The sequence below is a fragment of the Pezoporus wallicus genome, unplaced genomic scaffold (genome assembly GCF_028554395.1).
Source record: "Pezoporus wallicus isolate ANWC-B61680 ecotype Strahan unplaced genomic scaffold, APGP_CSIRO_Pwel_v1 contig_14644, whole genome shotgun sequence".
In the NCBI taxonomy this organism is placed as follows: domain Eukaryota; kingdom Metazoa; phylum Chordata; class Aves; order Psittaciformes; family Psittacidae; genus Pezoporus; species Pezoporus wallicus.
Genome location: NW_026635775.1, coordinates 83,891 through 99,311, shown reverse-complemented (window position 1 = coordinate 99,311; position 15,421 = coordinate 83,891). Strand labels below are relative to the sequence as shown.

The window sequence follows — 15,421 nt, the reverse complement described above, 5'->3', positions numbered from 1 at the left end:
CAGTGGAAACTGTCTCCTTTCACCTAGAACCATACAGAGCTGCCACTACTGAGTAGCTGAAATAAAACCATCAACTTAATTCAAGGCTGTGAAAAATTACATGCATGATAATTCTCAGAGTCTGAAGATTTAAAATATAACCCCAGTCAGAAAGCAGCCTCGAGCAATCTGAAAGTGGTTCAGATGAAGAAGGTAAGAGAGCTTCAATCAACAGTCCTAATGCTGATGGCAGCAAAAGTTCTGGGGGAGCTTGAGGTGCTCGGGTCCTGAGGACAGTGTCCACATAAAAGGAGCCATTAGGTTTCTCTTTGTATTGACTGAATGATGACAACTGGTTATCTTTTGGGTGAGAGAATTTCAGATGCACTTTGTGTTGTACTTCCCTCAAAGCTTAAAGAGGTCTGATTTGGTCTTTCCCTTTGCCTGCTGCTTCCCATGCTGAGTTCTTTCCTTGCACTGGTCCTGATGTTTGTGATAAGCTGCTTAAGAACTCTGAGGAATCTTTGCCCTACCAGGGAAGCAGATCCTCCCTACACAGTCTGAATTACTCTGCAGGCTTGTTTGAACACTGATACTAAAGCAAGGCATGGAGATGGCAAGGACAGCTATGGCCATCTCGATTCAGGTGTCTTGTCTTACAGCAAGCTGCAGCTTGAAGGGCTGATCCCACCATCCTTTCATGGTAGCACTGCGTCACTTCCTCACTAAGTTAGTTCAGCAAACTAAATCAGCAGAACAAGAGTCACTTGGTTGTAATTCCATTTTCTAGTGATTTAACTTGCTGTTCCAGCTCTCCTGCACAGTCAGACATTTGCCAGTGCAAGAGGAGAGCAGAAGGTAATGTTGTTAGCCCAGAATATATATCACTCCCTGCTGTAGGAGTCTGAAAACAGGATCTTGGTTGAGAACAAAAATGCAACTCTAATCGTAGGGCACCCTCTAGTGATGGTACAGTTAAGTGTTAATCCCTGTATCCAGCAAATCCACTCCGTATTCTCAGGAGAGATCTTTTGCTTTTCAGCTGCAGGAATCATTATATCTGCTTACAGAGGGAAACATCTTAAAGAGCATGGTGTGAAAATGAGCCAGGGTACTTGTCCTTGATCCTGGGAGGCTGCAAGGACTTGGGTTTAGCCCTGGGAATTCCTGTTTCTGCACCATCTGCAGCAAGGTGGATCTGGCTGGCAGGTGTTCCAGCTTAGTTAAAAACTGACAGGTGCAGCAGTAGGAAAGGAAACCTGCTGTCATGGGCACAGCCCCACATGTGGCACTCACACAGCCTGGGCAGTGGTACCCAGCAGGAATCCTGTTTGCCAGAGCAGTCTGTGGTGACAAGGCAGGCCAAGGTTAAAGGGGGAAGTCACTCTGCAGGTCAGGATCGGGTTTGGTGATGGTAACCAGGGTCAGACACAGTCCGTCATGGCCAAGGAGGTCCAGGCTCAAGCCAGGAAGCCAGAGCATGGCTCAGCCACCACCAGATCCACAGCTCCCACGGCTGTGGTTGAGCTGGAGGTGGGTGCACCCACACCACATCGGCCAGGCAGGGACTGAGTGTAAATGGGTCTCTGGGCTCCATGAGCAGAGATGTGGGTGGAAACCTCCTGTGGAGCTGGTCAGGATCATGTTAGTACCACTTAGGCTATGAATTTAAGGTTCTCCAAGGCTAGCAGCAAAGTGCAAGGAGAGGTCTCATAAAGATAGTAGCTGAACACAAAAGCAGAACCTTTCTTGCCTGCTGAGAAACCCCAGCCTAAAATAGCTCCTTGCCTTCCCAGTGGGAACATGTGGACCTGCAAGTGCAGACCTTTTACTGCTAGTGTGGAGAGGCCTTTTTTAATTCATGAGGTGCTTTTTGCAGTGCTGGTGTTTCTAGAACTGTGTCTGGTTCATAGAATCATAGAATAGTTAGGGTTGGAAAGGACCTTAAGATCGTACTCGATGCATTCATACTCGATGCAGTTTATTCCTTTCCTTTTAACGAAGGGCTTTACTTTGGCATCTCAGCCTTTGCCTCTGAAGTCCCTGAAGTGGTGGCAGCCTTTGTTCGGCGCACTGATTTGTCACAGGGTTTTTTACATGCCTCTGACAATACTTCACTGCTGTGTTTAGGAGGGGACCAGTGTAGGTGCTTTCCCCAGTGTTCTTTGTGGCTGGCTCTGACACGGGTGTGTCTGCAGAGCCTGAAGGAATTCATGTGCTATTTGTGGGTTTAGATAATTGCCTTCTGCATTTCCTTTCCACTCTGCTTTCCTCCTTGCAGCTTATTTACCATCATCTATTTTTCCATTGCCTTCCCTTACAGCGAATATGTGGGTGTTAAAAGGTGCACATTTGGCTCGAATTAAGTCACCTTTCCACTGAATGTTTTTCCTTTCTTTCCGTGCCCTTGGTTTAAGGATTTGCCTCTTGGAAATGGAGGCTCACACGCTGCCTTTGCAAAATACCTTCCCATTCCCTCTTCATAATCGTGGTTTGGGTTGAAGGGACCTTAAAGCTTCTCCATTTCAGTTGTTACTCTCTTGCCTGGTGTTCTGAACGTTTGGGCCACAATTCAGCCGGGAAAGATGGGGGTTGCAAATGACTGCTCCTCATCCTGATGGGGTTTTGTCACTGTTCTCCACAGTCCCAAGAGCCGCCTCATCCAACTGAAGAAAGAAAAGCTGGAGTACACTCCTGGAGAGCATGAGCACGGGTTGTTTCCAGCCCCTATTCACGTCGGTGGGTACTTCATGTGTGTTTGCGTTGTTGGGAACAGCTGTCACACTTAGGTGACATGGGAGTACTCTGGAGCACAGTCTCCCTTTTTCCTTTCTTCTTGAAGCCCCTTGCCAGGTTACTCCTGGCTTGCAGCACAGGAGCTTTGCCAAAGGTCACACTCCTCCGCCTGTGTCCTGCAGTGCAAAAGCTTGACTCAGAAGGCTGTTTTATTCCCTTGCTGCATGAACTGTGTTCTCAGGTTTTGTTTACCATTAGAAAGAACCAGTTTCAAGCCTGGTTTAACTCCAGAATACTTTTGCTTAAATGCAGTACAATAAATAGTTTCCTTTTCAAACTCATCTTACAGTAGAATAGCCAGACACTACTATAAGCATTCGTTAAATCTCAAAAACTAAGCAGGCAGTATTGGGGATTTAATAGACTTCGAGGCCTTGGGTAGAACATAAATGAGGCTTAGGGCTTCTCTTTGTGCCATAACCTGTGGCACGAGCAGGTAGAACTCAGAGTTCCAGATTGAAACTCACAAATCTGCTCCACCAGACTGGGCTAGTTTGGGAAATTTCATATTATTCAGGGGAAATACTTGTCCCATCCAGTACCAGCGGTCATTGGTTTGTCTTCTTGAACTGAACTCTTGCTTCTTGCACAATGGGGACTTTTCACAGGGAGGTGGTGGCAGTGAGGAGCTGGGCAGCTCTGGCTGAAGCAGTAACTGCAAATGCAGGCATGAAGGTGTTAATTTAAATCCTCAAACCCATGACCTTTCTCAGTTCCTCTTGAAATTGGGTCATAGAAGTGACGTGTGACCGAACCATCTGTCAGGATGCTCCTGTTCTCTCTTCCCAAGGCCCTGACCCCGTGGTTGATTGTATAGCAGACACAAACAAGCTCCTGCTCTGATGTTAAAGCTGCTTCGGTTACTCTATATCAGGTAGCTGCAGAGTGGTTTAACTGCAGAGCTCCCAGGTTAAGCTCTCTGCCAGATGACTGCACTAGTGCCCACTTGACAGGGCTGGAGGGACATTCCATGCATCCAGGCACGGTGCCAGGGCACCTGAAAGAGCCTTTTGTTTCGCTGCTGAGGTCATAGATGTGAAAGCAAATTCCCAGCAGATTTAGCTCTTTCCTGGAACCTGCAATGGGTGAATACAGCATTGAAAATGGAGAGTAATTGAGGGGTAAATTGGAAGGAAAACATTACAGTTGTTATTTTCCAGTGGTGAGGGCATGTGTGTGAATGTACATGAGACCCCTTCCAGCTGGAGGGGTGGGAAAGGCACTTGTTAACATTGAGAAAAGCTGGGAAAATCAGACATGGGGCTGACACCTCATCCTTGGTCCCTCCTCACTTCAGTTCTCGGACCCAGTATTCACAGAATCCCAGCCTGGTTTGGGTTGAAGGGACCTTAAAGCTCCTCCAGCTCCAACCCCTGGCATGGGCTGGGACTCCTTCCACTAGAGCAGCTCGCTCCAAGCCCTGTCCAATGTGGCCTTGAAGACTGCCAGGGATGGGGCAGCCACAGCTTCTCTGGGCACCCTGTGCCAGCGCCTCAGCACCCTCACAGGGAAGAGCTTCTGCCTAAGAGCTCATCTCAGTCTCCCCTCTGGCAGGTTCAAGCCATTCCCCTTGGCCTGTCCTTACAGGCCCTTGTCCAAAAGCAAAATGATGAGAGAACCTTTTAAGCTTGGCCAGAACTAACCCAGTGCCTGTGCCAGGCCTCAGGTCCCATGTTAACAAAGCGTAATGGGTCAGTGTCCCTCTTTTGGGGAAGGCTTCAGGGTGACAGTAAGTTTTGGAGTAGTCTAGATCTGCACTGGGAGTAGTAACTCCTTCCTGAAAGCAGTGTCAGTTGCTGCTGAAAACATAGACCAGCTTGAAGTCTTTCCAGAACATTTAGGGGTGTGTTTGCCAAGTCTGAGTTTGTTCTTAAGTCTCTCTTTGTGAAGGTCATAGGAACAGGCTTGGATACTGTTTGGTTTCTTTGAGTACAAGGTTGTGATTTACCAGCTTGCATGAATGGTGCAGGCAGATTTGGTCTCTGTGCCACATCACTGCGTTCATGTGGATGCAGAAGGCGTCAGCTGTGAGATTCCTGCCCAGAAGCCACCGTGAGGCACAAAGTTGAATTCATGTTGTCACTTATTTGCTCTTGTCCGCCGTGTAGCTCAGGTTCAGTGACCCCAGCAGGTTCCTGGCACTGCTCTTGGGAGTTGAACTGTGACTGCTGGAGTTTGGTGGCATCTGTAACACCATCATCAATGCAGAGGGCAGCTCCCTCTGCGCCGACCTCACCAGGCATCTCCTGTCTAAGGCAGCAGTTTCCTCTCTGGCAGGAAAGGTTCAAACTGAGAGGGTAGAATGCAGGAGGGAGCCTTGTGCAGGGCTCTTCCCTGGGCTTGCCAGACAAACAAAATGTTCTGGGAGGATTCTGCTCTTCTGCCTCTTGGCCTTTCCAGTGTGGAGAGGCCCTATCGGGAGCTGGCCCTGTGCCTGGGGGCGGCTCAGTTTCCCCTTGGGGATAGGGGAAGCTGAGTGTGTGCCACTGACAAACCTTTTTTGTTTCAGGAAAGTATCTCAGACAGAAGAGGATCGACTTCCAGCTGCCTTACGACATCCTCTGGCAGTGGAAACACAATCAGGTACAAGATAAAAAGTTCCTGGGTTGCCAAGATTGCCATCAAGTCTTAGAAAGAAGATAGCGTTGACTCCTGCATGAAACTGTTTCTGTACCCCGTGTGTTGGTGAATGCTCCTGAGGCTGCCACTCTCTGAGGAAGAAAAGGATTTGCATATGTATTTAATAGCAATAATTTCCATTATTCCCTCTCTTGCAAAATAGCAATCCCAGGGGTTTCTGCTGCAAAAAGTCATTCCTTTTGGAGCAGACTCTTATTTTGGTGTGTGGCTGCTCTCTGCAGTGATCTTGTTTTAGACACGCCTCGGGAGAATTCAGATGTGCTGCCAGCAGCACTGAGAAATCTCAGCCCTTATTTTTCTTGGATCAGTCCCAGCAGAGTGGAATTTATTTTTCACTTGCAAGCTGAGATTTTCATGCTGAGGAGAGAAGAGAAACTCGTTCACAGCCTCGTTCTTCGGAAAGAGCTTTAAATATGGGCAAGCCTAAAAATAGGACTATTTTGTTTTCTCCCTGAGAAGTTTCCACCAAGTGATTGAACACAGGATTTGAGGCTGGAGAGTAAATCTGTCCCCAGCTTTACAGCAAGAGAGCGTTCGGTGACATGTAACTTAGCTTGTAAATGAGCAAGACAAATCCCCAGGTGGCTGTGGCTCCAGCTACTCTGTGTAATGCCACTAAAATTGAATCTTCAGGTAATGCTCCTGGTTGACATTTCGGCTTCTTGCCATGTATTGAAGATGACTTACATCTGCCTATCTTATCTCTTCAATATTACATAAATAATACACGTGTGATCTATTTCCTTGACATTTTCTGTCTCTTCCTAGAATTTGGGAACCCCTTCCAGAGCAGTTTTGTTTGTACAGTGCTTGTGCAGGTTACATGCTTTGCTCAGTTTAGTCTGTCCTCATGATCCATACTGCTGTGTTCAGAGTATGGGAAGAATAAACTCTATGTTAGGCAGAATGCTCAGCTAACTCCCTTTAGCCTGAGTTCTGTTACCCAGGTACTTCTTTTGACCTATTTGCTAATGTAGTCTGAGCCTAAAGAAGAGAATGCAGCTGCATTTTGTAGGGATTACAAAGCTTCCCTCTGTACAGAACACAATTCCCTTGATTCTTTTGACTAACAGAAGCACTTCTGCAGTGTATTAACATTTTCTTTCTCTTCCTTTTAGTTGTATAAAAAGCCAGATGTCCCACTGTATAAAAAAATCCGTTCTAGTAAGTAAAATCTTATTATTCAAGTGTGTTCGTTTCTGCCACCCCTCCTGTCTGTCATGCTCTTCATCCTCCCAAAGATGCTTCCATCTCCTCCTTCTTGCTTTGTGGAATTGGAATGAAAGTCTTGTAGAGAAATCACTCTGCTCTTCACCTGGAAAGAATTCTTTTCCCTGTTTGGGTTTGTTTTTTGTTGTTTTCTTTCCTCTCCAGACGTCTATGTGGATGTCAAACCTCTCTCTGGCTATGAGGCCACCACCTGCAATTGCAAGAAGCCAGATGATGACAACGGGAAGGGCTGTGTGGAGGACTGTCTCAACAGGTTAGAAAGAGGTTGAGTGATGAGAAGGCAGTTTCAATAAATGTAGTATTCCACATCAATTAATAACAGCTTAAGAAAAGAGTTGTGCTGGATGCAACCCCAGAAATTAAAGTCTTGTTCCAGAGCATATAGGGTAACCTGCTGCACGTATGCTCCCCGACTTCTTTCTTCAGAGGAAAGATGCCTTTAAAAGCTCCAGTTTGATCTTTGAATAGCAGTGGGAGGCTGTGAATCTCTGTGTGAATTATCCCTTGATAACAAGAAGCATTTCAGTTCTTTGTGGCTGCCCCATCCCTGGCAGTGTTCAGGGCCAGGTTGGACAGGGCTTGGAGCAACCTGCTCTAGTGGAAGGTGTCCTTGCCCATGCAGGGGGTTGGACCTGGATGAACTTTAAGGTCCCTTCCAACCTGAAGCAGGCTGGGATTCTGTAGTAACTTGTGTTTAACAAAGGCATTTCTTTTGCCCTTTGTGTGATAGATGTAAAAGTAGGCCATGCACCTTCCTTTAACTTCCTTGCTTTCTATTTTAGGATGATCTTTGCGGAGTGTTCACCAAACACATGCCCTTGTGGTGACCAGTGCTGCAATCAGCGGATACAGAGGCATGAATGGGTGCAGTGCCTGGAGAGGTTCCGGGCTGAGGAGAAAGGATGGGGTATTCGTACCAAAGAACCCCTGAAAGCAGGACAGTTTATCATTGAATATCTGGGAGAAGTTGTTAGTGAGCAAGAATTCAGGTAGAAATATTTATTTGCTGCTTTAGCATGGGAGGCTCAATAAATGACTTTAGCATCTATTATCATTGCTGGGAAACCCTTAGAAACAAAGGGGAGAGGAGGTGGGGAAAGAATGCCTTTCTGGTCACAGCCACCAGAAGGAAGGCCTAGAGTTCAGCTCTTTTGATCCACCAAGTGTTTCTCAGTCAAATAGAGAGGCATGGTTAGTGTTTGGAATGCATCATCTGCCACATCTGCTCTAGAAATGCCAAATGCTACAAGTGCATGTGAATTTTGTGTCATTATGAGGACTGTGCAGGATTTGAACTGTGCAAGATAGAACTGAGGGGCAGAATGGAGCAGGAAGGGTGGTTCAGCTTCTGCAGATAGGTGTGAGAAAGAACAAGTGGGAGCATTAATAATGAATGTAGTCTTTTAACTCCATGGCATCACAGGACAATTGAGATTGGAGGGACATACTTGCTCTTAGAGACTCGTCAGAAGACAGATGCAATCTTCTCATGCAGAAATACCTGCTAACACAACTGACTCCTGTTGCTCTCTTGCTAAAAAGAGGAAGCTGTAATCCATGGATGTCAACCCAGCAATTGTGTCCAGTCCCAGCTAATGAAAGAAGCTGATTGTTGTTCACATGCATACAGATACACACCAAAGAATGTATACTTGCATTTTCTCTTCCATACACAGGTTATCACCATGAAATGTAGACAAATAATCTGCAGAACCCAAAAGGGAGCATTCCAGAAGAGCAAATTTCTAAATTCTAATGCAAGCTCTGTCAGTGGCCTTGACTTATAAAAATAGGTATAAAAATGGTTTTCCTCCATCTCGAGGTGTATGGTTCTATAAAATCAAAGATGATCATTGCTTTTCCTTCCAAACCCTCTCTCAGAATTCCCAAATGCTCTGTGACTTTGTTACTCCCTGTTTTGCAGCAACAAGCAGAATCACAAATAACTTTCCTGTGTTGCTTCCTAGGAACCGGATGATTGAACAGTACCATAATCACAGTGATCATTACTGCCTGAATTTAGACAGTGGAATGGTGATAGATAGTTATCGTATGGGCAATGAGGCTCGTTTTATCAACCACAGCTGTAATCCTAACTGTGAGATGCAGAAATGGTAAGAGAAACATTTTGTGTTTACTGGAAGACGGGGATGGCAGTGACTAACATGTAGATAACCAGAGCATCAAGAGAATCTCGTCTAAAAATAGGGAGGGGAATCAAGCTGAACACTGTAAATAACATTTCTATGATGCTTGCGTTGCACAAGAGGAGTGATGTAATGTGTTCAAGCATTGGACATTTTGGAGGCAGGATCTAAGTTTACTGGCAAGGCAGACCCAACGTTGTTGTTTGTCATACTGTTAATCTGCTCCACATTTTGAAGCCTGGGTAATGCCAAAAATAATCTCTGCGTGTCTTTTCGTTCCTTCACTTCAAATACTCTTTTTTTAAAGCAAGCAAAGAGGGAAGTAGTCTGATTTCAGCAAACCCCGTGTCCTATCAGTACTCTGTTATCAGAAGCAAGCCAGCGCCAGACTAGTAGGAAGCACTTCTGAGAAACCTGTAGGGAATAACATAGAGTGAAGTGGCAGATGGCTGTGATAAGGTGGTGGCAGAGAAGCTGGTGATTCCCAGCGAATTCTAGTGGATTTCAGCAATAGGAATCGAGTCCTACTCTGGAAAATCCAGCACAAAAGAAGTAAAGGTATTGGAGAGGCAGCTCGCTTTAGTGTGTGTTGTGAAATGAGGTCTGATGGTCAAGGTAAGCTTTTGATTTAAGGGGAGGGCCTGAATCTTGATGGTTGAGAAGCAGGTCTGCCACAACAGCCAGTATAATTTGGAGCTTCTCTATTTGAAGCACAACTTCCCCCTTTCTATAAATCCAGGATTCACTTTTTTGGCCACCAAAGTTTGTTGCAAGAGAGAAACAAAAGAATAGCACGAATGAAGAAGCAGCATAATCCAGGGCAGAGCAGAAGGGTTGCTTCCTGTCTCTTAACTCTTCCACTATGTGGACAAAGCCTTTTCTTTTTAATTCTTGGGAATCTCTCCTTGTGTTTTCCCTGCAGGTCGGTGAATGGTGTTTACAGGATTGGATTGTACGCACTTAAAGACATGCCTGCTGGTACTGAACTGACTTATGACTACAATTTTCATTCCTTTAATGTTGAAAAACAGGTAAGGCTCCCAGTGCAAGGCCCTGAGAAAACAGCCAGGACAAACAGTTGTGTCAAGTTGAAGGTCGCTTGACCAAAGCTTTTGTGTTGTATTTGACACAGCAGGTTCTGTAGAATACTGAGAGAGAACCTACATGTTCTGGGGGTTATTTTCAAAGGGTATTTCTATTTTCTTTTTCAAAGCAACTCTGCAAGTGTGGTTTTGACAAATGCAGAGGCATAATCGGGGGTAAAAGTCAGCGAATGAATGGGCTTTCAAGCAAAAGCAATCAGCCTGTGAGCACCCACAGAAGGCCTGGACGGTCAAAAGAGAAAAGGAAGTCAAAGCACAAACTAAAGAAGAGAGTAAGTAGTAAACCCAGCTTTTTTATGTGAATAAAGGATAGGAAATGGGTTCATGCCATCAGAGCAAAAAACCCTGTATTTGTGTATTTTAAACTTCAGAGAAATGCTATAGAGAAATAGTGCAGGTCCTGTCTCAGCAGCTACTTCTAGTGCTTTGCCAAGTTCTTGGCACAGTTTTTCCTGTCTATCAGAATGATGTGTTTTCCAGAGGGGTCACATCCCAGAGGAGCCCAGTGAAAGTGTGAACGCACCAACAAGGCTGACGCCACAGCTGCAGATGAAGCCCATGTCAAACAGAGAAAGGTGAGGAATTCTTTCAGTGGGATTCTCCTCAGAGATGGAGCCTTGTGCAGATGTTGTTTCTGTGAGACAGGGCCTCATGAAATGCCTGAGTAAGCAGTTCTTAGTTCTCCTTTAAGCAGCTGGGGTGGAATTCCTCTCCACTGAGGAGAGAAGGAATGGGTTTTACAGTAGGAAGGTGATTCTTGAATGCTTTCCTAACTCCCATAGGAATTTTGTGCTGAAACACCATGTATTTTTGGTACGAAACTGGGAAAAGATTCGACAGAAGCAAGAGGAAGTGAAGCACGTCAGTGACAATATCCACAGCACATCACTGTACAACCGCTGGAACGGGATCTGTCGGGATGATGGGAACATTAAATCTGGTGAGGCCAGCACAGGTTCCTCAGGTTGCTGCTTTGAGAACCTATGTGAGAAGTTTAAGCTCTGTGTATAAATCAAATGTAGAGTTACTACAAGTTTATAGCACGTACAGGGAATGCTATACAGAGAAAAATACCTACATACATGATTGTGTATGAATGCCTTTATCTTTACATAGCAGGGTAAGACAGAAGCCCTTTTGCTGTTCCAGTGGGGTTTCTGCATAATGGGATTCTGCAGTTTCCTCTGAAACACTTCATGCTGTTTGCTTAAGGATGAGAATTTTGGACCCTCTGACCCGTTGGTGGGGTTGCTGGATCCGTTTCTGTTCCTCCAGCAGCCCTGTTGTCTCAGTCCTGGTAGAAGTTGTCCTGTCTCGTGTGGCATCAGGAGTGGTTTATCAGAAGAGGAGGATGATATTTAACATCTTCCATGACACTGGACCCTCGCAGAGAAGGGCTCTTTACTGCATTCTGTGTCCCCAGACTAGAAACAGTTGTGCTGACTTTGACAATTGTCATTTATCCTCATAATTCAGTGGCATTCAGGCCTTTAGAGAACAAAGCTTTTTGGCGTGCAGCTATGGGAGCGGGACAAAACTCCTGCTCCAAAAACAGCACTCTCTCTTTGCAGGACCATAATCTTCACAGCCAGGCAGGACTGGGTCCCTCTGTCAGGTACAGGCGAAGCTGGGAAGTGTTTTAGGTGAATTCAGTGACATGCTGTATTTGTTCCAGCAACATAAAATGCTTTGCTAACCAGCTTAAGCATTTAGATGAGCTCGAAGCAGTGAGAGTTGACCTGGGGATATGAAACTGAAGCTTTTTACTATTGTAGTAGCTTAGAAAACACGTTCATTTTAATAACTGAGGGAGCTGCTGGATGGGAAAGGAGGCTGTGATTGGATCTCTCTTTTTGCCCTCTCTCAGATGTGTTCATGACCCAGTTCTCAGCCCTTCAGACCGCCCGCTCCGTGCGAACACGCCGCTTGGCTGCAGCTGAGGAGAACATTGAGGTGGCTCGCGCTGCCCGCCTAGCCCAGATCTTTAAGGAAATATGTGATAGCATCATCGCCTATAAAGGTGAAGGTAACAACACTCCTTAAGAAACTTCCCTGAAGACTTTCTCAGCCTCTGAAGCAATGAACTGCATGGCACATCCTAGGAAAAAAATCGCTTTTTTCAGGGTGTTAAAGAACCTTCCTTCCTTTTCCCTCCTTTCTCCTGCTACCAGTAATGACTTTAAATGGCTTTACTTCATCCCCAACCCCTTCCTCTGCCACCAGAATCTGCAGATGTTGCTATCCTTTTAAGTTGCTTTTTGAGTGGTTCAGCAAAATGGTACAGCTGACAGAATTACAAGGAAATATCATCCATTTCGATACTTGTAGTCCCATTACAGCAGCCAACTTCTAGAAATGCAAAAGCATTTCAACTCCCTCTGCCTCAGATAGCAGAAGAGCCTTTTTTTAACCTAGGTGGAATGTTGTTAGGTACTTGTCTTTTGAAGTTTCACTCAAGTAAATGTTGAACTCTGTGTTCCTGTTACAGACTCCTCCAGGCAGGCTCTTGCAGCTCCTCTCCTGAACCTACCCCCAAAGAAAAAGTAAGCGCTTGCTTCCCAGAGCAACCCGTAGTTTTCCATAATGGATTTGCACAGCTTCGACTTGCTAGTGAAAATGACATTGTGCATGCATTCCCATTTTAGAAATGCGGACTATTATGAGAAGATCTCTGATCCCCTGGACCTTGCCACCATCGAGAAGCAGATCTTGACTGGCTATTACAAAACTGTGGAAGCTTTTGATGGGGACATGCTGAAGGTCTTCCGGAATGCAGAGGTGAGGCTCTCTCTGGCCTTAAAGCTATTGCAGAGACAGTGGGCGTGTTGCCTCATTTAATGCTCGTGGTGATTTACAGTAATAGGAGAAGAAAACTGTCTTAGAAGAAGAGACCTTGTGATGATCTGTTTCTGATGAGCAGGCATTGACAGGATGATGGAATCCCAGCCTGGTTTGGGTTGGAAAGGACCTTAATGGTTGCTTTGCTCTGGTTTCACACAGAAATACTATGGGAGGAAGTCCCCGACGGGGCGCGACGTGTGCCGCCTGCGGAAGGCGTATTACAGCGCCCGGCACGAGGCAGCGGCCCAGATCGATGAGATCGTGGGGGAAACAGCAAGTGAGGCCGACAGCAGCGAGACGTCGGTCTGCGAGAAGGAGAGCGGGCACGAGAAGGACGAGGACGTGATCAGATGCATTTGTGGCCTTTACAAAGATGAAGGACTCATGATCCAGTGTGAAAAGTGCATGGTGAGGCAGGGGGAACACAAAACAGAGCCTGGTGCTCTTCTCCGTGCCCAGTGCAACATTTACTAGCGGTTCCGTGTAGCTGGTAGCATGAATTACTTCTGCAGACCTTCACTTCCTCTCCAGAGGAACTGAAAGTCTGCTTTCACAGAAGAAATGCAACTTGCATTTCTCTACAGAGGAGCTAGCACTTCCTGAGACCATCAGCAGCTCCTGTCCTTGGCGAGCAGAATTAACTTCAACAATTTGGGGCCCACGGTTGCATGAGGATCTTGTCTGTCTTCTGAATTCCCTTTGGGAAGCTCGCTTGCTTGCTTTCCTCCATGTTTGCTTGAGAAAATGCCAGTTGTCAATGCAGTCTGTCACAGGAATTTCTAACTGGGGTTTATCTGGTTTTCTAGGTCTGGCAGCACTGCGACTGTATGGGGGTGAATTCGGATGTTGAACACTACTTGTGTGAGCAGTGTGAACCTCGGTCAGTGAACAGGGTAAGAAAAAGTCTCCTCTTCGTTGCTAAACTAAAGCAGCTCTTGCATTTTAATTTATTATTGAGATTGGCCAAACCAGTGTGGGGTTCTCACTTTATAGAGTAGCTTCCTCGGTTTAGGTTTAACCACCTTAAGTACCAATTCTCTGCCTACTTCTGCAAAAGGATTTCAGCCCCATCTTTGCACTGATTATGGTGAGCATCACAGCATTTCCTTCCTTTTTTCTTTCTTCATCCAGGAGGTGCCCATGATCCCTCGTCCCCACTATGCCCAGCCTGGCTGTGTCTATTACATTTGCTTGTTACGGGATGATCTGCTGCTGCGCCAAGGTACGTGCTAACCCTGGCAGCTGCTGTGCTTTCCATCAGATCAGAGCGTACAGAGATTTCTGGCATCACCCTGTTGAAAATCCTTTTATCTTCTTACAAGTAGAAAGCTGCACTCTTTGCTATTATGGGAGTGACACATAGTAAGAGTTCTCACAGGCTGGTTGATGAAGCAACATAATTACCTTTAGCACAGATAGGGCTCTCCTCCTGGCCAGAGAAGGAAGATGCTGAGCCAACTTGTGGTAGTTAACATTTAGAAGTAAAGGCAAAGAAGGCTATTAGGTCTTCAGTGTTTTAGTGTAGAATGGTCATTAAAACATCAGCTTATTGCTTGTTCGTTCCCTGAAGTGTATCTTTCTGGACGTTGCTTCAAAACCCCGAGTCTGTCGGTGCTGATCTGTGCATCTTCTTGGAGTTCTGCTGGAATGTTAGTTTTAATGACAGAATTTGCTCTGTTTTTGGTGCTAGACTGATGACAGGTTCTTTAGAGGTGTGTGTTTTGTGCCCATTGCCAGGTGACTGTGTTTACCTGATGAGGGACAGCCGCAGAACTCCGGATGGCCACCCCGTGCGGCAGTCCTACCGGCTCCTATCCCACATCAACAGGGAGAAACTCGATATATTCCGCATCGAAAAGCTCTGGAAAAATGAGAAGTATGTTCAAGGCATCTCTTGAATTGGGGACATTGCAGATACAGTGATTTTGCAGAAGTCTGATCATAGCTTGAAAACACAGGACTGAACACGGTTCAGTTACAGAGGCTTCATCATGCCTCTGCTTGTGCTTCACGACTGCAAAGTGATAGCATCTAAGTTTGGAGGTTTAAACAAGGAGTAAGAGCTATCAGTTCATGCAGTTTCCTCAGTTAGAACAGGCCAAGACTACACACTGACAGCTCATGATCACTGCCTAAGCCCCTGTAATGGGATTAAATGCCCCAATGATAGCAGCATAGTAAGCCTGCTGTGTTCATAAAACTCACACTAGGAGCATTTCCACTTCGTGAAGGGGCTAAAGTTGAAGTGTAATGTTCTGTGACCTTGCTTTTCATCACAGTCATTGCAAAAATGCAAGACTGTTCCAAGTGAGGTGGAGGGCTTGAAGGGAGGTTGTACCTGGGCTCACAGACGTAATCTCTTGCCTTTTTTCCCTCCTGTTTCTCTCACTTCACCCCTGCAGAGAGGAGCGGTTTGCCTTTGGTCATCACTATTTCCGTCCACATGAAACACATCATTCCCCTTCTCGAAAGTTCTATCACAATGAGCTCTTCCGGGTGCCACTGTATGAAATCATCCCCTTGGAGGCTGTGGTGGGCACGTGCTGTGTTCTTGACCTCTACACCTACTGCAAAGGTAAGGAGAAATGAAATACAATGCACCACTGCTGCTGTTGTTTAACCCCAAGTACCATGAAGCTGCTCACTCACCCCACAGTGGGATGGGGAGAATCAGGAGGTGGTAAA

General features: G+C 46.0%; 1 protein-coding gene across 6 annotated transcripts in view; it reads left to right on the top strand.

Moving 5' to 3' along the window:
* Window positions 1–15,421, top strand: part of ASH1L (ASH1 like histone lysine methyltransferase) — a 36,980-nt gene that overhangs the window by 18,513 nt on the left and 3,046 nt on the right. For 5 of the 6 annotated variants that reach the window (XM_057398220.1, XM_057398222.1, XM_057398223.1 and 2 more), the window contains 18 exons: window positions 2,624–2,718; window positions 5,285–5,358; window positions 6,534–6,579; window positions 6,790–6,898; window positions 7,428–7,634; window positions 8,613–8,759; window positions 9,715–9,823; window positions 10,006–10,167; window positions 10,376–10,470; window positions 10,678–10,835; window positions 11,763–11,915; window positions 12,384–12,438; window positions 12,541–12,673; window positions 12,896–13,144; window positions 13,543–13,629; window positions 13,868–13,958; window positions 14,474–14,612; window positions 15,139–15,311. In XM_057398220.1, the coding sequence (XP_057254203.1) occupies window positions 2,624–2,718; window positions 5,285–5,358; window positions 6,534–6,579; window positions 6,790–6,898; window positions 7,428–7,634; window positions 8,613–8,759; window positions 9,715–9,823; window positions 10,006–10,167; window positions 10,376–10,470; window positions 10,678–10,835; window positions 11,763–11,915; window positions 12,384–12,438; window positions 12,541–12,673; window positions 12,896–13,144; window positions 13,543–13,629; window positions 13,868–13,958; window positions 14,474–14,612; window positions 15,139–15,311 (2,282 nt within the window). The remainder of the gene's footprint in view (window positions 1–2,623; window positions 2,719–5,284; window positions 5,359–6,533; window positions 6,580–6,789; window positions 6,899–7,427; window positions 7,635–8,612; window positions 8,760–9,714; window positions 9,824–10,005; window positions 10,168–10,375; window positions 10,471–10,677; window positions 10,836–11,762; window positions 11,916–12,383; window positions 12,439–12,540; window positions 12,674–12,895; window positions 13,145–13,542; window positions 13,630–13,867; window positions 13,959–14,473; window positions 14,613–15,138; window positions 15,312–15,421) is intronic. The other variant, XM_057398221.1, reaches the window with a different exon arrangement.